The sequence below is a fragment of the Aquarana catesbeiana genome, linkage group LG10, assembly GCF_042186555.1.
Source record: "Aquarana catesbeiana isolate 2022-GZ linkage group LG10, ASM4218655v1, whole genome shotgun sequence".
NCBI lineage: Eukaryota > Metazoa > Chordata > Amphibia > Anura > Ranidae > Aquarana > Aquarana catesbeiana.
In genome coordinates this window covers 244,091,752-244,117,027 of record NC_133333.1, presented here as the reverse complement: position 1 = coordinate 244,117,027, position 25,276 = coordinate 244,091,752, and the positions used below count along the sequence as shown (strand labels likewise).

The following is a 25,276-nucleotide window of genomic DNA, read 5'->3' as shown; positions in this document are numbered from 1 at the left end:
ACCTTTCCTGCAGGAAAATTCCAATTTCTGTTTTAATACAGGCTCGATCCGACATAAATTTCATTTTTTACGCTATATAATTATATAGTAATATTTTATGAACAATGTATATATTTCATGGATAAGTCTGTCTTCTGCTTCTCACATTCCATTGTAGGCTCATAACCATAAGCCTGTTATATTAGGCCTCATTTATCATAAAGTAAAACTCCACTTTCTGCTGAGTTTTATGTGTTGGATTCCATCTTCAGAAAGCTATCAGGATTGTAATAAGAAACAATGCACCACTAGCAAACCTATAGCCTTTGAGTATAGTTAAAGATGAACTCTGGGAAGATACACAATGCATTCATTAATGCAGCTCTGTACTCATTAATGCATAATTGAATGTATTTTTTTTTAAAGACAAGCAATATCAGTACATAGTGGTAGTCCCTGGACAGGGACTTGCAGCTATTCTCAAACAGAGTAGCAAGGAACCCTAACGTTCCTCCAGAGCTTGCTAGGGGTTCCTTGAGCTGTGGTCTACTGACTTTCCATCTGATGGTGCCTGCATAGTTCCAGTGCAAACACCACTTGGCAGAGCCAGCGGTATAACACTAATGAGCCTTTTAGCTAAGAGACATTTTTCCCACTGACCACCAATGTAACTACCATATTTTTTTCCACTAAGCTCCGATGAATTGGTTTTATCAGTTGTACCTCAAGACTTGAAAAATTGTTTCAAAGATTCCTCTAGAGCAGCCTTTCTGAACTAGGGTTCCTCTAGAGCTTGCTAGGGGTTCCTTGAGCTGTGGCTGATTAACTTCCCATCTGATGGTGCCTGCATAGTTCCGGGGGCCAACACCACTTGGAAGAGCCAGCAGTATAACACCAATGATCCTTTTAGCTATCTGTAAGGGTATCATTCTTACCACCATGGTAAAAGGGGCATTTTTCCTACTGACCTCCAATGTAACTGGCATTTGACCTCTGATGAATTGGTTTTATCAGGTGTACCTCAAGACTTGAAAATTATTTAAAAGTTTCCTCTAGGGCAGGAGTAGGCAACCTCGGTACTCCAGCTGTGGTGAAACTACAAATCCCATCATGCCTCTGCGAGTCATGCCTGTGATTGTCAGGGTCTTGCAATGTCTCATGGGACTTGTAGTTTCAAAACAGCTGGAGGGCGCAAGGTTTCCTACCCCTGCTCTAGGGCATGTTGCCAGGGATTCCTTGAGCTGTGGCTGATTGACCTCCCATCTGATGGTGCCTGCATAGTTCTGGGGCCAACACCACTGGGCAGAGCCAGTGGTGTTACTCCAGCAGTGGCGGCCATACAGGGTGCAGGGGCGCCACCCCCCTAATTTATGTGTCCGCCCCTAGTCTGCATGCAGGGCACTGAACGCATGGATTCAAATGTTTTTTTTTTTTTTTTCAAAGCACAGGATTAGAGCCGGAGGCTCTATTTGGCTTCAAAAAGGGTGGGCTCTGCACCACAAGCTCACCCACTTGTGTGATAATAGAAAATAATATTCGCTATCGTCTTCCTGGTTCTCCTAACGGCCAATCAGGAAGCGGGTCCTGAGACCTGATTGGAGAGAGGAGAAGTGACTGTATGGGCCGCCAAGGAGGAGATGCAGGGGAAGCCGCCGGAAAGCCCGTGAAGCCACCGAGGAGAAGGAGATGCAGGGGAAGGATTCGAAGCTGGTGGACCGATGGACGAGCTAGTAACCGGGGGGGGGGGTTTGTTTGCTGCCCCCCCCCCCAAAATGGAGCACCAATCCGCCACTGGACTCCAGTGATCTTTTTTGCTATCTGTAAGGGTGCCATTTTAACCACTACTGCAAAGGGGGCATTTTTTCCCATTGACCACCAATGTAAGGGGCATTTTTTCCACTGACCTGAATTGGTTTTATCAATGGTACCCCAAGACTTGAAAATTATTTCAAGGGTTCCTAAAAGGCAGCCTCCCTCAACTAGGGTTCCTCCAAAAGTGGCTAGGGGTTCCTTGAGCTGTGGCCGACAGACTTCACATCTGATGCTTCCTTCATAGTTCTGGGACCAACACCACTTGGCAGAGCCAGTGGTATGACACCAATGATCTTTTTAGTTATCTGTAAAGTTTTCTTTCTCACCACTGTAAAAGGGTAATTTTTCCTACAGACCACCAATGTATGGGGTATTTTTCCCACTGACCTCCGATGAATTGGTTTTATCAGGGGTACCTCAAGACTTGAAAATTATTTCATAGGTTACTCTAGGGCAGCCTTTCTGAGATCATGTTCCCCCAGAGGTTGCTAGGGATTCCTTGAGCTGTGGCTGATTGACCTCCCCTCTGATGGTGCCTGCATAGTTCCGGGGTAAACACCACTTGGCAGAGCCAGTAGCATGGCATCAATGATATCTGAAAGGGTGTCATTATAACCACCACTGAAAAAGGGGCCATTTTTCCCACTGACCACCAATGTAAGAAGAGGCATTTTTCCCACTGACCTCCGATGAACTGGTTTTACCAGGGCTACCCCAAGACGTGAAAATTATTTAAAGGATTCCTCTAGGACAGCCTTTCTCAACTAGTATTCCTCCAGAGGTTGCTAGCGCTTCCTTGAGTAATGCCTCTCAGATGGGTAGCCACTATCAAAAATGATTTTTTAGCTATCTGTAAGGGGGGCATCTTCCCAATGTCCACAAATGTAAGAAACATTCCTCTAAGTCAGGGGTCTCCAAACTTTCTAAACTAAGAACTAGTTTATTATCCTTCATGTTTTAGAGAGGCCAGACTATGGCAAGTAGGAGTAGAAAATGTCCTGGCGTTGGTAACAACACCCAATCATTGGTGTCAGTGTGAGAGATATAGTACCCCATCATTGGTGTCAGTGTGGGGAATAGTGCCCCATCATTGGTGTCAGTGAGAGGAATAATACCTCATCATTGGTGTCAGTCAGAGGAATAGTGCCCCATCACTGGTGTCAGTGGGAGGAATAGTGCCCCATCACTGGTGTCAGTGAGAGGAAAGGTGCCCTATTACTGGTGTCAGTGAGGGAAATCGTGCCCCGCCATTGGTGTCAGTAAGGGGAATAGTGCCCCATCATTGGTGTCAGTGAGGGATATAGTGCCCCGCCATTGGTGTCAGTGAGGGGGATAGTGCCCCATCATTGGTGTCAGTGAGAAGGATAATGCCCCTTCATTGGTGTCAGTGGGAGAAATAATGCTCCATAATTGGTGTCACTGTGAGGAATAGTACCCCATTACTGGTGTCAGTGGCAGAAATAGTGCATCAAGATTGATGTCAGTGGGAGAAATAGTGCCCCGTCATTGGTGTCAATAGGAGGAATAGTGCATTAAGATTGATGTCAGTGGGAGAAATAGTGCTCCATCATTGGTGTCGGTGGGAGGAATAGTGCCCCAAGGGCCTGATAAAGGCAACCAAAGGGCCACATTTGGACCCAGGGCTGTAGTTTCGGATCTATGTGACCAATGTTCTGTGAACGTTCGGCATAGTAACTATTAGCAGGGGTTCCCTGAGCCTGGAAATGTATTTTAAGTGATCCTTCATGGCACAAAGGATGAGAAAGGTTCCTCTAGAGCAGTGGTTCTCCTGTCCTCAGGACCCACTAACAGGCCAGATTTTAAGTATTCCCTTGGGGGAGATGCAGACTAGAATACTGCAATCACTGAGCTGCAAATGATATCACCTGTGATGTATTTCAGTCATCTTGCAAACCTGGCCTGTTAGTGGGTCCTGAGGATAGGAGTTTAGAACCACTGCTCTAGAGTAAAAAGGTTGAGAAAGTTGGGCTAGGGGTTGGACAAGGCAATCTGACACAGGCGGACATATTACACACAATATGTGAGTATGTAATGCTGAGAAGAAAAATTTGTGAATGAACTCAAAAAAAAAAAAAAAAAAACATAGATAGGTGGACCCCCGCTTTAACCACAGCAGAGAAGAATCAGGACTCTGCCAGACAGGGCTATGCTGTGTGCTAAACTGTGTAAATATCAGGACTGGATGGAAAGAAATATAAATACTTTGGAAGGTAAAATGTTGGAAAGAGAAATTAGCGATGCCTGCAACTCTGTAACCTGTGCTAGGGGCAGTACCTCCGAATTCTTCTTTTGTTTTAATAAATGATTCCTCACATCTTCTCTCTTCCTCATTACCATCATCTTTCTTTTCCAATATATTTCCTTTTATTCTACCTTTCTTGGAAACCAGTTGAGCAAACGCGCACTTCCTTCTCTTGTCATTTTAGGACTTGTTACAGAATTCTCCCAACGCGATGTCCGTTCTGTCCAACAACCCACAAGGAATAGTTGTGCCGTCCTCCACACTACAGCAAAGCAGCCTTTCCATGACAACCGTCAACTCTTCGCAGGTTGTATCAGGTGGGAAAATGTCAAACTGAAATGACTGTACCTAAAGGACTCTGTGTATGGTGGGATGCATTGTGATGTGAGCCCTTTAAAATAAGCAATGTACATACAGTGATGTGATCATATACATGGTCATCTATAGATCCTGAACAGGGTTATAGTTTAAAGTTAGCCGATGCTTTGCCCTTGCAGAGCAAAGTAACAAGTTCACCCAATTTCCCCCAAAGCTTATACTGGCCTTCTGGTCCAATGCTACTGAATTTGTCAAACCGAAGAGAAAGTGAAATAGCTGGTACATCCTGGTATGAGATTGAGGATGATTCTCTTCTCTTCCACCCATGGTACAGCATTAGTTTCCTGAGCGTCCAGTTGTCACACCCCAGTGCTGGTATATGGGGGTGGAGTGAGAGTCCTTAGCCCTCTATGCACCCAAATGTTTGCGGACACCTGACCACACTTGACCACACTTGATCACCTGATCACACTTATATGAGCTATACAAGACATCCCATTCTAAATCCATGAACAATATTATGGAGTTGGCCCCCTTTGCAAATATAACATCCTCCACCCTTCTGGGAAGGATTTCAACAAGAGTTTGGAGTGTGTCTGTGGATATTTTTGGCCAATTCAAACGAAATGGTCGTAAGAGTGGATGAGAAGACCTACATTTGGTGTTCAGTTCATCCCAAAGGTGTTCAGAAGGGTTTGAAGTAAGGGCTCCGCACCAAAATCATCAAACTGTGATTTCATGGACCCATTTATGTCTATCTGAACTCAGTAATTTGTAGGGATGTCCATATATTTTTGCATTAGAGTTTAAGTTGTGACCACAGCTAATTTGCACTCATATGCCCCGTACACACAGTCGGACATTGATCAGACCTTCCGACAACAAAATCCATGGATTTTTTCAGACGGATGTTGGCTCAAACTTGTCTTGCATACACACGGTCGCACAAAGTTGTCGGAAAATCCGATCTTTCTGAACGCGGTGGCGTAAAACACGTATGTCGGGACTATAAACGGGACAATAGCCAATAGCTTTTGTCTCTTAATTTATTCTGAGCATGCGTGGCACTTTGTCCGTCGGATTTGTCTACACACGATCAGAAGTTAAAGGATCGGATTTTGTTGTCGGAAAATTTTATAGCCTGCTCTCAATCTTTGTGTGTCGGAAATTCCGATGGAAAAAGTCTGATGGAGCCTACACACGGTCGGAATTTCTGACAACAAGCTCCCATCACACACATTCCGTCGAAAAGTCCGACCGTGTGTACAGGGCAATACAGAGCAATATCTCTTTACTGTGATTGGGTAGGCATGGGCAAAGCATCTGTTACCTTTAAATGGCTCTGGACAAATAGGAAGCAAACTTAGGACTTTCATACCTTGGTGATAAGAGGAGAAGAAGAAGAAAGGCCTTCAACATTCTTTACTGGCTAATAGCAGCCAATGAAATCCAAACCTCTACTGGAAAAATGCGTATTTGAATCTGATTGGTTACTGTGAGCCAATCGTGTTTTGATTCCTTGGATCATCTTGTTCATGGTCATGAATTTTTCAGTCAATGTTCCAAATGATGATAGTACTTGAAATTTATTCTCAGAAGGCACACTCATTGCTGGACTTTCTTTCAAGAATAACAATTCCGGTTAGGCTACCTTGAGATTTCCTAGTAATATTATACTAATTTGTAAATTGATTATGGTAATTCTGAATACTATCCCTTTATCGCTGTGAGTGACACTGTTTTATGGGTTCTTTCAGAGCTTTTGAAAAATAAAATGTACTATGCAAAATTACTAATGTACCTGAAATTCTATTATGATGTGATTGTTCACCATGGTGGTCCCATGTCTCTTTTGTAAAGGTATCCAATGTACTCTTGTGTGAGAAGAGAACATGGACAGCCGCGCCGCCTATTTTGTTTTTGACTAGCTAGGGAAATGCACAGTGGGAGAGCCATTCTTCTACAAGTGCAAAATACAAAAGTCAAGAGGAATGTATTTAAATATATACAGTATAATATATATATATATATATATATATATATATATATAAATAAATTGTGTTTTTTGTTTTTTCAAGTACTGTATACACTATATTGTCAAAAGTACTGTGACGCCTGCCTTTACACTCACATGAACTTTACCAGCACCCCAGTCTTAATCCATAGGGTTCAATGTTGAGTTGGCCCACCCTTTGCAGCTATAACAGCTTCAACTCTTCTCGGAAGGCTGTCCACAAGGTTTAGGAGTGTGTCAATGGGAATGTTTGATCATTCTTCCAGAAGCTCATTAGTGAGGTCAGGCACTGATGTTCAGACGAGAAGGCCTGGCTCGCAGTCTCCGCTCTAATTTATCCCAAAGGTGTTATATCGGGTTGAGTTCAGGACTCTGTGCAGGCTAGTCAAGTTCCTCCACCCCAAACTCACTCATCCATGTCTTTATTGACCTTGCTTTGTGCACTGGTGCGCAGTCATGTTGGAACAGGAAAGGGCCATCCCCAAACTGTTCCCACAAAGTTGGGAGCGTGAAATTGTTCAAAATGTCTTGGTATGCTGACGCCTTAAGAGTTCTCTTCACTGGCCAAGCCCAAACCCTTAAAAATAACCCCCCACCATAATCCCCCCTCCACCAAATGATTTGGACCAGTGCACAAAGCAAGGTCCATAAAGACATGGTTGAGCGAGTTTGGGGTGGAGGAACTTGACTGACCTGCACAGAGTCCTGGCCTCAACCTGATAGAACACTTTTGGGATGAATTAGAGCGGAGACTGCGAGCCAGGCCTTCTTGTCTACATCAGTGCCTGACCTCACAAATGCACATTTGGAAGAATGGTCAAATATTCCCATAGACACACTCCTAAACCTTGTGGACAGCCTTCCCAGAAGAGTTGAATCTGTTATAGCTGAAAGGGTGGGCTAACCTAATATTGAACCCCCAAGGACTAAGACTGGGATGCCATTAAAGTTTGTGTGTGTAAAGGCAGGTGTCCCAATACTTTTGGTATTGTAGTGTATACTGCTACTCAGTGAGTTAACCCCAATGTCTATAGAATGGATTGGTACTTATGGTTAAACATTCCCATTTACACACTCCTAAACCTTGTGGACAGCCTTCCCAGAAGAGTTGAAGCTGTTATATCTGCAAAGGGTGGGCCAACTCAAATTTGAACTCTACGGACTAAGACTGGAATGCCATTAAAGTGCATGTGCATGTAAAGGCAGGCGTCCCAATACTTTTGACAATATAGTGTATGTAAATGCACACCAAAGCAACTCTGCAAAGTTTGGTCCTGCTTTGCTCTGTGTGAGAACCAACATAGTGATGTATACAGCAATGAGCAAATCAAGAGCTAGTTCACCTTGAGGTTGCCCTATCGCTCATATAAGCACATTTTATACAAAGTCCTGTACCCCCTTTTTTGCCTCTTTATAAAATCTGTAAATGTAAGAACCTCAGACGCAGACAAGTGTACCTTTTTACTCCCAGGCAAGTGATAAAGCTCGTGGCTTTTCTGACATCTTCTGTAAAGTTATGCATGTGGTAACTCAAGCCATAGAGAGACTTAATTGTCCTGGGGACATGCACTGAGCTGTAGATAGACAGGACCATCATTCCCTAGAGCCAGGCTTGGCACATGCAAGATGTGAATACTGCCTTGGAGTGAAAATACACTTTTTTAGTAGCTGCATCTGAGGTCTGTCATCACATTTCCATAGCAAAACGGTAAAATTGCAACACACACAGTCAGCTATAAAACTAACAAAGCATAGGGTCAAGTCATTAAAAGTGCAAAATAGGGAAGCATTTGCTGGCTATTGCCAGCCAGCAAAGAAACCTAATTCAAAACTCAGTTTTATGTGATTATAGCTGACCATAGGTAGGTAGGTCTGCATATCACTGACTATCAGTGGGCCACTCTGTGGTTCTCTGTGGGTCGTGGAATCTGCAGACCATTGTGAGTGATGCAGGCTATTCGCTTGGTCTTTGGCCCACTGTGGGTTGTGTAGTCTTTGGGCTCCTGTGACTGATGCAGTTTGTTGACCTCTAGAACTGATGCAGTCTGTAGGCCCAGTGGGCAAAGCAGTTTGTGGGCTCTGTGATTAAGGCAATCTATTGGCCTCTGCAATGAAGTAGCCTGTGGGCCACTGGGAGTTAAGCAATCAGTCAGCTCCTGTGGACACTGTAGTCTGCAGGCTCCTACGAGTGACACAGTCTGTGGGCCACTACGCATGGTACAGTCTTTGGGCCCTTTTTGGATGATGCAATCTGTGGACACCGTAGGTAACTCAAACTATCGACTTGTATTAACCACATAGTTGGCAAAGCCCTAAAGTTGAGAGAGTCTGTGGGCCTATGTGGATGGCACAGTCTCTTTTGAGAGATACAGTCTCCTATTCTATGTAAATGAAGTAGACTCTGGGTCCCAGTGGATGGTGTGGTCTGTGGGGCCCTGTGAGTCAAGCAATCTGTAGGCCCCTGTAGCTAGAGTAGTCTGCAGGCTTCTATGAGTGACATAGTCTTTAGGCCACTATGGATGATGCAGTTTTTGGGTCCTTTTGGATGATGCAATCTGTGGACCCTGTAAGTGACGCAATCTATGGACTTGCATTAACCACGTAGTCATTGGACACCTAAGGATGAGACAGTTTGTTGTCCCATGTGGATGGCACAGACTGTGGACCCCTTTGAGTTACGCAGTCTGTTGATCTATGTAAATGATGTAGACTCAGGGCCCCAGTAAAGTAATCTGTGGGCTCCTGTAGCTAGAGTAATCTGTAGTCTCCTATGAGTGACATAATCTGTAGGCCACTATGGATGGTGCAGTTTTCGGGTCCTTTTGGATGATGCAATCTGTGGACCCTGTAAGTGATGCAATCTATGGACTTGCATTAACCACGTAGTCTGTGGTCCCACGTGGATGGCACAGTCTGTTGGCCCCTTTTGAGTGATGCAGTCTGTTGGTCTATGTAAATGATATATACTCTGGGCCCCAGTGAATGGTGCAGTCTTCAGGCCCCCATGAGTAACATAACCTGTTCTGCTATGGTTGATGCTTTCTCCATCTCTTGAGCGCTGCTCTTCGTGGTGAGTGATGGTGTCAGCTTCATATAATGTTTTCTCTTCTTATTGTACCGCGCTCCCGGAGGAGAGGATGCCGCATGTCAATAAAGCTACAAATCTCTGCTGATGCCCATGTATTATTCATGAATGAGAGGTCTGCACTGCTCGGGGGATAGTTTAACCCCTCAGAGCCTGCTCTCTGTTTACATAATAGCAGCTTATGAAGTCATAACCTCCCCTCATTCTCCTGGATTGTTTGTACCGTTCGGCCACCCGGCATTTTTTTTCTCTTGGCTAATTTCCCCATGTTCTGAGGGAAATGACTACTAGATTATGACTTGTGTTAAATCGGTGCGGCTTGATACGACAGATATCACAACACCTCCCTGGGGTAGAGCACTACAGTGTGTCTAGTTATGTCCTGTATAATTCACCTAACTCCGTAATAACTCTCTGCACCCCGTCAGTGTGTATTGCTGGGAATCACACAGCCCGGCATCCTGCTGGAGAAAGTGAATATAATCACCTCATACTCAACGGTATTGGCTGCACATGATCAGTTATCTGCTTCATTTCTCTAACATAACTCAGCTTGGGGTTATTATGGAAAGTACCTGTTGTATTTAGCTAAAGACAGTTTTCGCATATAGAAAAATGAAGTACATTTCAGTGTTAATATGTTTTCAATGCACCCTAAACCTTCGTATTAATGAGTTATTGTAGATCAGTCATCAAAGGTTGAGGAACTACAACCACCAACATGCAACTTTTGTATTAAAGATTTATTGTGAATCAATTATTGTTGGCCAGTCATCAAAGGTTGAGGAACTACACCCACCAACATGCAACCTTTGTATTAAAGATTTATTGTAGATTAGTTATTGTTGACTAGTCATCGAAGGTTGAGGAACTACAACCACCAACATGAAACCTTTGTATTAAAGCGTTTATTGTAGATCAGTCATCAAAGCTGGAGGAAATACAACCACCAAAATGCAATCTTTGTATTAAATAGTTATCGTAGATCACTTATTGTTGACCATTCATCAAAGGTTGAGGTACTACAACCACCAGCATACAACCTTTGTATTAAAGAGTTATTGTAGATCAATTATTGTTGACCATTTATCAAAGGTTGAGGACCTACAAAAACCAACATGCAACCTTTGAATTAAAGAGTTATTATAGATAAGTCATCAAAGGTTGAGTAACTACAACAACCAACATGCAACCTTCGTATTAAAGAGTTATTGTAGATCAATTATTGTTGACCATTTATCAAAGGTTGAGGTAATACAACCACCAGCATACAACCTTTGTATTAAAGAGTTATTGTAGATCAATTATTGTTGACCATTCATCAAAGGTTGAGGTACTACAACCACCAGCATACAACCTTTGTATTAAAGAGTTATTGTAGATCAATTATTGTTGACCATAAAAGCTGGAGGAAATACAACCACCAACATGCAATCTTTATATTAAGGAGTTATTGTAGATCAATTATTGTTGACCATTCGTCAAAGGTTGAGGTACTACAACCAGCAGCATACAACCTTTGTATTAAAGAGTTATTGTAGATCAATTATTGTTGATCATTTATCAAAGGTTGAGGAACTACGAAATCCAACATGCAACCTTTGAATTAAAGAGTTATTATAGATAAGTCATCAAAGGTTGAGGGACTACAACAACCAACATGCAACCTTTGTATTAAAGAGTTATTGCAGATCAATTATTGTAGACCAGCCATCAAAGGTTGAGGAACTACAATCACCACCATGCAACCTATGTATTAAAAGGTTATTGTAGATCAGCCATCAAAGATTGAGAACTATGCCCACCAACATGCAATATTTGTATTAGAGAGTTATTGTAGATCAATTATTGTTGACCATTTATCAAAGTTTGAGGTACTACAAGCACCAGTATGCAACCTTTGTGATAAAGAGTTATTGTAGATCAGTTATTGTTGACCAGCCATCAAAGGTTGAGGAACTAAAACCACCAACACGCAACCTTTGAATTAAAAGGTTATTGTAGATCAGCCATCATAGGTTGAGGAATTGCAACCACCAACATACATGGGCATGTAGAGGCTAGTAAACAGAGGCATGTTGCCCTTTTCTTAGGCCGTAGATTCAGTCTCCATCAGTCACCTCTAGCAGCCAATTGTGTATTATGCTTTAATTATGCTGCTACACTAAACTGGTAAAATTCAATGCTAAGTGCTTTTATTTATGGTGCCTTGAACAAGGGGCCATTTAGGTGCAGTGCATACCTTCTGGCTTTTTTGTTCACCCTGGAGAGACAAGTGCAGCAACCAGGCATGCTGCCTGGAGCCCGTCAAAGTCTATGGCAAGCTGTGGCTGGACAGGGCTGAATGCTGTGCTGAGTGGTACCCAAGTCTAGGGCCCTGTGCTTTCAGGGATTAAGGTCCAAAACATCGGTCTGTACCTGCCCCTCCTGGGTGCACTCAATTGATGCACTGCACCTAGATGACCCAGGTGTGCAAGGGGCCTATGAATAAGCCCTCAACATGCTCCTATAAATGTAAAGCTTCTCAGGGGGTGAGGAGGGGTTAGAGGCGCTGTCAGATACGTATTACTGTCTGTGTCCCTATTTCAGGAATTTCTCCTCACTTTTCACTTACTCTTAGGACAGGAAGTGATGGGGAAATCTCTCCAACGGGGCCGAAAAAAATGAAAACACATTTTTAGTAGCGTGGAGAAGGGTTAGAAAGCCTGAAAGCATTTCTACTTTTCTCTGCGCCTTATTGTCCCAGTGGCAACCACACCCCCTATTTTTTGTTACATGGACAGGAAGTCCCAATAGGGTCATAGATAGAATTAAAATCTACACAAAAGAATTCCTTTACAGTGGAGCAAGGATCAGTCCTCCATGTGGGGTGATTAGAGTTTAAAGCTGGTCACGGACTGATCAAATTTCATCAGGGACCAGACAAATTTTAATCAGTGTGTGACTATCCCTGCTTGACAGAAGTCAATTGTTTGATCGACTTCTGTCGAAGGAACGGTGGAAAAACTGCAGTCGCTGATTAGTGTATTCTGGCAGTGGAGGGTCCCTCTGGATTGACTTCAGTACAACGAGCCTGCTCATAGATGGACTGAATCTCGGCCGAGTCCCTTTTTAAATGGCTTCAGGCTTTTAGCGTTATCTTGGCCAAAAAAGGAGGTGAGCATACAGGGTTTATCTCAATTCAACTGTTATCTGAAAGATACTCATAAAGTGTTACTAAACCCAGGACTCTGCATTCACTACATCTTGTCTCCCACAGTACACAGAACATGAAAATGCAATTATTTTAGTAAATATAAACTGCTAAATCCCTTTTACCATCAGCAGTATATAGCAGTCTTGTGACTTCTATCAGTGTCTAGCGAAAGCTTGTAGGAGGAGTTTCCATTCTCCCCTAATTGTCCTACGAGGCTGCAGGACCCCTGACCTTCTGTCTGGACAGTGCTGATTGGCCCTGTGCTGATCACATGCACCTTCCCAAGAAAAAAAACAAATTCTCTAGCAATACACACCAAACTGAGCATGGATTGGGGACAGTAGAAGAAGGAGAGGATCAGAGAAGACAGGATGAAACAGCCTTTTTACACAATGCAGAGGATTAACCCCTATGTTCCACAGTGAATATAACAAGCATGCTTTGCATTAGAGCTGCACGATTAATCGTCAAGAATCGTTATCGTAATTTTTTTTTCCCCATTGCGATCTTGACAAAAGTGTTTCACGATTCTTGCTATGCAAAGAATTCTCTCTGCTCTTCTGAAGCCACAGCTTCAGAAAAGAAGAAAAAAAAAACGGGCAGTCTGCAAGAATCACAACATTCTTTAGTAGTGGAACTTAGTATAAACATTGTAACAATTTGTCAAAGGAATACACTTTGGTGTGTAAATGAGGAAAGTTTAACCACTTAAACACTAAACCTTTTCTGACATTTCAGACATTGGTTTCAAGTTTAAAATCATTTTTTTTTGCTAGAAAATTATTTAGAACCCCCAAACATTATATATATTTTTTTAGTAGAGACCCTAGAAAAGAAAATGGTGGTTGTTGCAATATTTTATATCACACTGTATTTGTGCAGCGGTCTTTCAAATGCAATTTTTTTGGAAAAAAATACTTTAATGAATTTAAAAAAACGAACCAGTAAAGTTAGCCCATTTTGTTTTGTATAATGTGAAAGATTTTATGTTGCGAGAATTGTGAGAGAATCGTGATCTTTTTATTCTGAGCAAAAAAAAATCGTGATTCTCATTTTGGCCAGAATCGTGCAGCTCTACTTTACATCATATACAGACTGATTTTACTGTTGTGAGTTTAGTAACATTTTAAGCCGGCCATAGATGGTTCGAATCTCAGCAGGGGCAGACCGAGATTTGAACCATGTATGGGCAGGCTGATTGTACCCAAGTTGATCAATCGATCTCCTTGGGTACAACCAGCCTGTCGGATTTTTCATGCGATTATCCACTAGCAATAATCACTGTGTGTTCTTCCGGCAGGGGAGGCTCCTCTCGCTTGGAGAACACAATAGCTCTGCTGGAAGGACTCCCCCATCAACACTGACTGTGTTTATTGGGGAATCAAGTGATTTTCTTGCCCACAACCCGTGGTGGAAGGAAAGAAAATCGATTCATCTATGGCCAGCTTTGGAGTCAATTTTGTTCTTTTTTTTCCTTATAGACAGAAATAAAAACTTGACACAAATTATAACTCTTCTCCATTCTATCAAAATAGTTGACTATCGTTGGGATTTAAAGTCACGTCTGGTTAACAAGGCACGTTGGCATGTTTTTCAGTTGCATGAGCTGCCCAACTGGAAACCGCCCAGGATTGCGTGGGGCTGATGAAGTTTTGTGTGATCCGTCTCAATAAACAATTATAGCAACACACAATAGTCTAGTGATGACACTGCAAGTCATTGGGGAAAAGGTTGGCATCATTGATTATGGGAATCCATAGTCTTTCACAGATTTGTGCTCAAACAGCTTGCTTTGTTGAAAATCCCAGCAATATCCTCATTTTTTTTTTTTTGGACAACTTCACAAAGACCAGTCCTCACTTGAATACATGCAATTGTGATTGTATTTTTCTTCATGGATACAGTTTTGTTTTAAAGGTAATTATAGCTTCATTTTTGCTATATTAGTAATAATACATCTCTTTATTGGAGAATGCAGGTTCTGGTGTGTTGTAATAGCAATAATGCTCTATGTGTTCTCATATATCCTCCAGTGTACTGTAGGTTCCAGGAATATAGGACAATACAGAGGTACTATAATACTCTATTAATAAAGAAGACCTCTCATGAGACAATATAGCCATACAGGTTATGGTTTCATTGGGTCTCAAGCCCTACTCCACAGAAGCCATGGTTTCCATACACTACACCAGGGGTCTCCAAACTTTTTAAAAAAGGGACAATTTATTGTTCTTCAGACTTTAGGGGGGGGGGGGAACTGTGGCCTTTGGGAATGGACATTTTCCTGGCATTGCCACATTTGGTATTAGGGGGAGGAATAGTGCCCCATCATTGGTATCACTGGGAAAAATAGTGCTCATTTATTGGCATCATTGGGAGGAATAGTGCCCCATCGTTGGTATCACTGGGAGAAATAGTGCCCCATTGTTGGTGTCAGTGGGAGAAATGGTGCCCCACTGCTGGTATCAGTTGCCAGAATAGCGTCTTGTAGCAGTGGGAGGAATAGTTCCGCAAGGGCCAGATAAAGGCAAGGAATGGGCCACATCTGGTCCCCCGGGACGCAGGTTGGAGACCATTGCTCTAGTGCAGGGGTCTCCGAACTTTTTAAACAAGGGGTCAGCTTACTGTCCTTCAGACGTTAGGGGGGATGGACTGTGGCCAGCAGATGTAGAAAATGCCACATCTTTAGTGTTAGGAATAAAGCACCATCATTGGTGTCAGTGGGTGGAAGGGTGTCCATCATTGGTATCAGTGAGAGGAAAAGTTTTCCATTGTTGGTGTCAGTGGCAGGAATTATGCCCCCATTGTTGGTGTCAGTAGGAGGAATAGTGCCCCAAGGGCCGGATAAAAGTAAGCAAAGGGCCGCATCCGGCCCCTGGGCCGCAGTTTGGAGACCACTGCACTACACTGATGTTGGCCAAAAATCAAGCAGTTGTATGCAGAATAGAATAAATAGGACGCTATGACATGTACTGTAGGGTTATACTATTCAATTGGGTCCCAAGCTCTACTCCATAGAAGCCATGGTTTCTATACCCTGCATTGATGGTGACTGGACAGTCTGAAGCAACTGTATACAGTTTGGAATAAATGGTTCTATGATATTGATACGATATTGAACTGCATTTGCACTATACACCTGTTGTTCTGAAAGTGAATCTGGCCAGTGAGGTGTAAAGTATTGGTTTGTATGGCCCCCACCCACTATCCTGAAATAATTCTCTTATTTTTGGGATATGTGTTGGAAAGAGACCTTCTGTTTTAGAAAGGCTTTACTGTGCTAGGAAACCTGAAACCTGTCATGATACAAATACATGTGGTGTCCTTGCTGTCCTCTTCCTGAAAATGCTGGTTGATGGGCTATTTCCAAGCGGTGAAATCAGAACCCCTAAAAAGGGATGGGCTAAGGTTCATAGTAAACTGTCACATGACAGGAGGCCAGTTGTCCAGTCAACTGCAACCTTGGAATTCCCACCTCGCGGCTGCAAAGGGGCAGGGATGTTGATGACATCATTAACCTAATATGGCCATGTGGCCATATTAGGTCATTGATACTACCAGAATCTCCACCCATTTGTTGCATCGCCACCCTATAGGATTTAGGGATATCTGCCAAAGCCATTTTTCCATGGACATTTGAAAGTCATCCAACTGAATTGTGTCCCACTCCCAAAAGAGAGGTGGGAGTAATGAAAAAGAAAACAAAGAAGACAGAACCGCAGAAACTGCCAGCCAGGCACCCAATGGTACCTCAATTATAACGTAAGGGGCCAAAGATGATATGGATTATGGTTTTTAAATCAAAATATTATTTTGTTAAGTTCCTGCCTAGGCTTTGATACCAAGTGCAGGGTGGAAAATTCCATGGTCGCACCCGATTGGGCTGGCATGTGACAGAAGTTTCCCACAGCTTCAGGTCCAACTGAGTCTGACCTGAACCATAGCTCATCACTTCTCCTGATCTATCTACTTGTTCTGGGTCAGCAACTCAGAAAGACTTTGATAGCCAGGCAAGTGGCTGTTTTCAGAAGATAACTCTAGTGGCAGCCGCTATGCCTGCTTCTTCTCTTTAAATCCATTTGGTGGTGGGGTAAGTATCTTTCAACTTCTAGTTCAGGTATTTACGGATGAGATTGTGTTCTATGCACATGTGTTACTAAGCAGTATAGAAGTATTTCATCTGCATTTCCTGTAGTAATGCTGGTTTTGTTTCATGATAGGTTGTTTTAGCTCACTTGATATCTCTTCTTTTGTCTTTTGCAGGTGGTGCACTTTACCAACCCGTTACCATGGTAACATCGCAGGGACAGGTAGTAACTCAAGCAATCCCCCAGGGGGCCATCCAGATCCAGAATGCACAGGTGAGCTGAGATGAATAGATATATATGTCTCATTGAGGAATTAATTAGAAAGAGTCCGCCCTGACTGTACAATTCTTCATACCAGACGTTGTTTTGCTGTCTTCTATAATGACATAAAACAACCCTGAAACAGCTGTGTGAACGCTGAATAAATGGATCTGAGTTTTAGGTTGTATCTGTGATATAATAATAATAATATAGAATAAAAAATAAAAAATATTAAGATAACGCAACACAAGAGCCTTTTAATAGTTGTATTTTAAAGTCAAGAATAATAATCACAGATATTCATAAATCTGACCAGAGAGCCATCCCAAGCTGTATAACTAGACCAGACACACAGTGACTGCCATAAGATATAAATAAATATAAAACAATAAGTAAATATATATACATATATATATACTGTATATATACCCAATTTGTCCCAGGGTCAGCGAATCAAGACACGACATTCCAGTTTATTCTAAACAAAGCATTCAACTATAACCCCAAGGATTTTTAGGGTCACCAAATCCAGTATCAAAGCCTGGGCATGAACTTAACAAAATAATGATTTGATTTAGAATTGGAGTTAAAAACCATAATCCATATAATCTTCGGCCTCTTACATTATAATTGAGGTTTCATTGGGTGCCTGGCTGGCAGTTTCTGAGATTCTGTCTTCTTTGTTTTCTTTTCCGTTCCCCCCCACCACCTCTTTCTTTGGAGTGGGACACACTTCAGTTGGAGGACTTTCCATGGAAAAATGGCTGTGGCAGATATCCCTGACCTCCAATAGGGTGGCGATAGTCTCCAATTTTCCCAAATTATTTTAAACAAAGCGTATAACTATAACTCCATGGACTGTAAAAGGTGTCACCAAGTTCTGTATCAAAGTCTAGGCATTAAATTAAAAAAATTATATTTTGATTTAAAATTGCATTTAAAAACCATAATAATCCATATCATCGTCAGCCCCATGGGCTTGAGGTCCCATTGGGTGTCTGGCAGTTTTGCAGTTCTGTCTTCTTTGTTCTCTTTTCCACCCCATCACCACCACCTCCTTCAACTTTAGTTGAAGGACCTTTCAAATGTCCACAGAAAATTGGTTTCAGCAGATATCACTGACTCCTATAGGGAGTCAATAGTATGATGGAATTACATAACTTATTCCTTGGAACCTAAGCCCACTTGCCTATTTCCATAGCTGACAATCAGTTATTACCTTTAGACATGTGCAAATCGTTTTTCGGAGGAATTCGACAAATTCGGAAATTCGAAGATTCGGAAATTCGAAAATGCGAAAATTTGAAAATAAGAACGAAAATCCGAAAATTCAAAAGAACGAAAATAAGAACGAAAATTAGAAAACCCGAAAATTCGAAAATCTGAAATAATAACTAACTAACTAATAATAACTATTACTAACTATTAACTAAGTTAGGGGTGTACTCACTTTTGTTGCCAGCGGTTTAGACATTATTGGCTGTGTGTTGAGTTATTTTGAGGGGACAGCAAATTTACACTGTTATACAAGCTGTACACTCACTACTTTACATTGTAGCAAAGTGTCATTTCTTCAGTGTTGTCACATGAAAAGATAGAATAAAATATTTACAAAAATGTGAGGGGTGTACTCACTTTTGTGAGATACTGTACATACTTGTAAAAATTGTCTAGAATGACAAGGGAGCTAGAGATCAGGAGGTCTTGGGAGGAGCGGAGAGGACAGTTTGGGTGATATTTTGGGATGAGGATGGTGATGTAGCCGGGGGCAGAGTTTTAGGTGGCTTTATATGTTGCAGTTAGTATTTTTATGTTTTAGTTGTTGGGTGAGTGAAAGCCAGTGGAGTGATACTCTTCTCAGTGATTTGGATTATAGTTGGCATACATCAGTGAATGTAGTGTTTTGTTAGGTTAGGTACTCCTGTTTTTTTTTAATGCAAGTAGCAATATTTTTGGTGTTTGGTAAGCAGCTGGTAAGTGGTAAAGTGAACCTGTGCTTTGTTCCCATAGGAAATGAAATGAAATACCCAGTTCTTCTAGGTATGGGGAGCATGTAACTCTCTACCCAAACCTGCAGTATGCAGCACGGGTTGACTGAGTGGCCAATTATTAGCATTGTCATATAGCAGCGATGGCAAACCTTGGCACCCCAGATGTTTTGGAACTACATTTCCCATAATGCTCATGCACTCTGCAGTGTAGATGAGCATCATGGGAAATGTAGTTCCAAAACATCTGGGGTGCCAAGGTTCTCCATCACTGTCATATAGCGTGATTAGAGAGTACTTATCCATGTGTAGCCATGACCCAGTCACCTTGTAGCTTACACAGGACTTTTTTTAGTTCATTCTGGCTGACAAACAGTGGGGAGCGTGTGAGGAAGATGCAGTGTGGTATCCAATATATTGTAGGAAGGTCCAACACAATACAACAAGGCCTGCCAGTAGGCAAGCCCATCACTTATAAACTGTAACAGTGGTCTGTAGACTTGAAAGATGCCAACAGCCTCTGCAACAAGGAGCGAAATGTGGCCTGGCCGGTCCACACCCAAAGGGGAGACTTCTCGAAGCGAGGTAGATGTAGTCCCTGCACTGTCTCTACTCCTCAGGAACCTTTCCCTTCCTCTAAGTACTGTCCCTGCCACATGGGGAATCTGTCCCTTCACTAGCCATTAGCATAAAGCATGCTGAACCCAGGAGTCGGAGTCTTAAATAGACTCTGCCTGACCCAAGAAGGCTGCTGGAGTCAAATTGGGCACTAGCGTCCAATCGGACAGCAGTCTCCCCATGAGACCAGGTTCCTCACAACTTCTTTCCCCTTTTGAATTGCTGCCTTGGTCGAGCACCACCTGCAGTAGATAGTACAGCCTGCACCTGCCTACAAGTGAATTGAAGGCATGCAACATGGCTAAAATGATGTGAACGCCTCTCCAAATGATTAAGTTCAGGTGCGCATAGCCAGTTCCTTAAAGGCGTGGTTTGGTGATTTTAGTGTGGAGCAATTTGAGTGACCTGCACAGACTCCTGACCTCAATCCTACTGAATACCTTGGAGATGAATTAGAACACCAATTGTGATGCAGATCTTCCCATCTAAAATGAGTACCTGACCTTGCAAAAGCTATTTTCTCTGAATGGTCTCAAATTCCCACAGACCCACTCCCAAATCCTTTCGAAAGCCCTCCCGGAGGCAGCTATAGCCATATAAGTGGGCCAACTCTTTAATTAATTACAATCATTTTAGAGTGGGATGTCCAACAAGCTCATATAGGTGTGATCGTCGGGTGTCCACATGATTTTGGACAAAGAATGGCTGGGAAGGTGGCCAAGCAATTAAGAGCAGTTGCTTTGCCTGAAAAATGTAGGTTTACTTTAAGTGATTGTAAGGCATTCCAACTGTAACAGGAAATAATAAGGAAGCAGCAGTGACCCACTTTTGTAATGCTTGAAAACCGATCGCTAACCGCACAGTTATGAGCAGCTGATGGCTAGGAATTCTAGAGATTTCATTCTAGAAACATCCTAAAAATAAACCTTATCAGCTTCCTGTGTTTGTACTGTACTACTGGTGTGCAGTTCCAATCTATGCTGTCAGCATGCTCACCACCATTTACCAACATTGTTCATGAGTGCCTGGCCCTATTGCAGATGCTTGTGAGTTGGAGGTCACCCTCATTTGGTAAAAAAAAAAAAAGCTAGTATCAAAAGTTGTCACGTCCTTAAAGCAGAACTAAACCCTTCCCTCCTTTACAGCCATTGAAGGTGCCATTGTAGTCTGTTTGAACTACAGTTGCTGTGGTGCCACACACGTGATCAGCTATGACACCAGCCATCCCAGGGCTTGAGTTTGGTTGAAAGCTGGCATAAGTACACGGGCAACTTTAACAGTTTTCACCAGACATGCCTTGAATGTAACTGTTTTGGAAAACAGTTAAATCAGTGATTTTAGTTCCACTTTAAATTAAGTTGGCCACAAATATTAGACCTTATCTGTAAACTGATTGTTTATGGTTGAATCCGGAATTATCATAATTATCATTTTTCAAGGCTCCTTGACTGAACATTCTCAGCAGTGGCGGCTGGTGCTCAATTTTCTTGGGGGGACGAGTTATAAATAAAGTTGCGCTAAATTAAATAATCTCTTGAAAGAGAAAATTGTAAATAGACCAAGTGGAGGTGAAACATACAAAATAAATCAATCAAATAATACAAACAGTGAATAAATTGAGTAATGAAAATAAGTGCTCATATTCATCAATAGTGCATTGTTGAAAACAGAAATAAAAATATGAAAATAAAATAAATGTCTATATGCACCAATAGTGCAGGAAATGGTGTCCTTTAAAAATATATACACAATTGATAAGTGTATGGAGGAATGGGTAAATTTGGGCAATGAGTTCCACAACAGGTAGGAATTCCGGGTGACCGCCCTCGCCCTTTAATGCCACAACTGACAAAAAAGGGGTCTCAACCTGGAAGTGAAGCTCTATATATGAGAACCCTTACCAGAGCTGGTGGATCCCCTAAAGAGCAGGGTCATAAAATCAGACAGATTAAGCCCTCTGCAGGGACACGTGGATCATCCAATGTCTCCGATCTTTCGATTGCCTCGTGCTTAAAGCCACGAGTGAACAAACAGAGAGGGACTCCGATCGTGTAGTAGGTTAAAAAATAAAGCTTTAATGCTAAATAAAACGAGCAGGAGCTCGCAAGAGGACATATACAAATAGGTTACATAAAAAGCCGGCTAGCTAAAACAAACAAATAGAACACCCGTGTGCCCGGGTCACATGTGACGTGATTGCGTCAGCACAACACACCGCCCTCTTGGGGGGACAGCCCAGCTTCGCTCGCTTGTCGCCCGCCAGCCACGCAATTACCCCACTTAGGTCGCGGCTTCCCCCCTGCATCTCCTCCCGAGTCCCAGCGGTCGCTTCTCCTCCTGGCCAATCCGGTATTAGGACTCCTGGCCAATCGGGTCTTAGGCCTCCCGCCAATTGGGTCTCAGGACCTGCTTCCTGATTGGCTGGGAGGAGAAGCAGGAAGACATTAGCAAATATTAATTCGCTAATGTCAACTGGGTGGGCTCGGAGTGCAGTGCTCACCCTTTTTGAAGCCAATTAGAGCCTCAAGCTCTAACCATGTGCTTAAAAAAAAAAAAAAAAACACATTGAAATCCATGCATCCGGCACCCTGCATGGAGATAAGGGGCCCGGGCGCATTGGTTTATGGGGGCCACGCCCCTGCGTCCTGTATGAGCAGCCACCACTGCTTCTCAGAGGGAAAGTTGAGCAGATTTTCCCAGCAGAAAATTGCTTCCCCCCTAGGGCAACCGATGCCCACAGAGCCCACCTTCTATGAACATGCAGGTTCCATGCAGAATCCATGTTTGTAGAAAGTCTTTTCATCAGAATGATTGTTCAGTAGTGGTTCGGTCATGTGTGGCCAGCCACTATTACACTTCTGTAGGCAGCTTTACCACGCCCATCTCTTAGAGCAGGGGTCTCCAATCTTTCCAAATAAAGAGCCTATTTACTGCCCTTCAAACTTTAGGAAGGCCAAACTTTGGCCAATGGGATTAGAAAATTCTCCGGCATCAGTGACAGTAAACACTGCTCAATTATTGGTATTAGTGGGAGGAATAGTGCCTCATTGTTGGGATCAGTGGGAGGAATAATGCTCTATCACTGGTGTCCTTGTGAGGCATTTAACAGTGAGAGAAATAGTGCCCCAAGGGCCGAAAAAGACAGGCAAAGGGCCATATCTAGTAGACTTGTGCACAACAGAAAATTTCATTTAGTTTCGGTTCGTTGTCATTCGTAAAATACATAATTTCGTTCTGTTATATTCGTTATGTTACGTTAATACATTTTCGGATAATTCCTTATTATACGTAAAGTGTCGATATTCGTTATACTGAATCTCGAATCATGTTGAAATCATTCGTTATATGCGCTATAATTTCGTTTGTATTCGTTAAAATTCAAAATTTATGTATGTATATATATTCGTAATAATGATTCGTAGTTTGGAAAGTCGTTTGTTTATTGAATCTTTTAACACACACAATGACAATATCTCTTCTCCTCTGCTCAAATACAATACAACACCCTTCTCACTTAGTTCTCAGGAATGCACTTTGCCAGTAATCCAACCTCCAGCACAAAATTAATCAGCTGATTGAACTGTAAGATTTACTTTGAGTTGAACTTTTGTTTCATTAGATCTTTAATGAACTACCGAATCATGTCGAATTCATTCGTTATATCCGTTATTCGTTATAAATTCGTTATTTTTTTATTCGGACATTCAGATGCATCCGAATGTCCGAAAGATGCAAAATTCGGCCGAATTTCGATTTGTTACGAAACGGATTGCACAAGCCTAATATCTAGCTGGTAGGTCACAGTTTGGAGACCCTTGTCTCAGAGTAAAGATATAGCAGAGAGATAAACTGGTATACTTGAACAATCTGCCCTGAATATGAGTCTTTCCTAGCAGTGAGGAGGACTAGCAGCATTTAGTTACTGCTTGGTGTCTATTGCAAAGGTGTGTCTTGTGATAAAGACAGATGGAAGATTGTATGTATTTGTGGAAGTGTTTGTAAAGGACATTCTCCTTCACATTATGGAAAAAGTGTTGTTATAATGTTCCTGGTCTCCAAAGTGATGTTTTCTGATAAAGATGATAAAAAACAGCCAACGTGTGCAACTAAGCTCTTCCCTCATCAGGGCTACAAAATGGACACAAATCAAATTATCTAAAAAATACAACTAAAAGTGTATGTAAAAGAACATTCTCCACAATTTCTCTTTTCATTTTATGGAAAAAAAGTATTGTTAACATTTTCTTGGTCCCCAAAGTGACTCTTCCTCTGACAGTGGAGAAAAGAATCTGGTTATTATAGGCAAGGAAAACACTTTTCATCCACACTGGATCTGAAAAACCATCTCAAAGTATACAAATACAAACCAAAAAGTATCAAAAGCACCAAACCAAAAAGTGGAAAAGTCCAAAGTGCCTTTAATTGTTTATAATACCGTCACGTAAAAAGACAGCTGATGAGTGCAACCAAAATCTCCCTTCATCAGGTCTAAAAAACAAATCAAAAATTATTTATAGAACTGAAAACAAAAATTCTGATATTAAAAAAAACTTGTGTCCATACATAATTAAATATGTCAATTTGGAGTTATTTATTGATTTAAATATATAATAGTACTATTGCTTATTTTAAATTGTATCTCTTTTATATCCCTGATGAAGGGGGAGTTTTGTTGCACGCATTGGCCATTTTTTATGTAACGGTAATACGAACAAATCACTTTGGACTCTTTCATTTCGTGGTTTGGAGCCCATTTGTTTATATTGGGATAGTACTTCAGATTCGGGGTGAATGAAAAGTGTTTCCATTGCCTATAATAAGTAGAATTTGTTCTCCGTTGTCAGAGGAAAAGTCACTTTGGGGACCAAGAACACCTTACCAACACTTTTTCCATAAAGTGAGGGGAGATATTGTGCAGCATGTTCTTTTAGATACACTTCTAATTGTTGTTTTTATAAAAATTGATTTGTGGCCGTTTTCTAGCCCTGATGAAGGGAGAGTTTAGTTGCACATGTTGGCTGTTTTGCAATTAAAGGCACCTTGGACTTTTTCAGTTTGTGGTTTGGCATTTGTATACTTTAGGTTGCTTTTGGGTACCCATTAAGTGTGGGAGGCCAGTGAATGGGATTCCTGAAGATGGAACTCACATAGTCCTAACATGAGTGAAACTATCCGGGGACATGTTTCAAGAGACTTGCCCCTTCTTCAGTTTGCTCTGAAGAAGGGGGCATGTCCCTCGAAACAGGTCAGTGGATAATTTGACTCATGTTAGGACCATGTTCTGTTTCCTGGGCCTTTTTTACGATGCTGGTTTTACCTTTAGCTCTTGCAAGTATGCATCTATTATGTACCTTGTAGCAGAGCTTGACATGTAGTGGGAGGCCTCTCTTACAGCCCCGGCTCAAGGACCACTGATGTTGCGACAGTGGCCATGAGAGAGCGGCGAGGTATGAATGCCTGCAAGATGTTCAGTCAGCTGCAGCAGTGAATGTGTGTCACCAGAGACAGGCCAGGTAGCTGGAACAGCAGATGGCAGCAGAAGCAGCAGACTCTAGGCTGGGCAGACAGCGGGCGACAGTTGCTTCACAGGCAGCTGGCAAGTTGCAGGTGCAGAGGAACTGGAAGCGCTTCAGCAGGTGTAGAACCAGCAGGAA

General features: G+C 42.2%; 1 protein-coding gene across 4 annotated transcripts in view; it reads left to right on the top strand.

Annotated features, from left to right (window-relative positions):
* Positions 1–25,276, top strand: part of PKNOX2 (PBX/knotted 1 homeobox 2) — a 763,496-nt gene that overhangs the window by 689,997 nt on the left and 48,223 nt on the right. For all 4 annotated transcript variants that reach the window (XM_073603571.1, XM_073603573.1, XM_073603570.1 and 1 more), the window contains 2 exons: positions 4,239–4,371; positions 16,931–17,028. In XM_073603571.1, the coding sequence (XP_073459672.1) occupies positions 4,239–4,371; positions 16,931–17,028 (231 nt within the window). The remainder of the gene's footprint in view (positions 1–4,238; positions 4,372–16,930; positions 17,029–25,276) is intronic.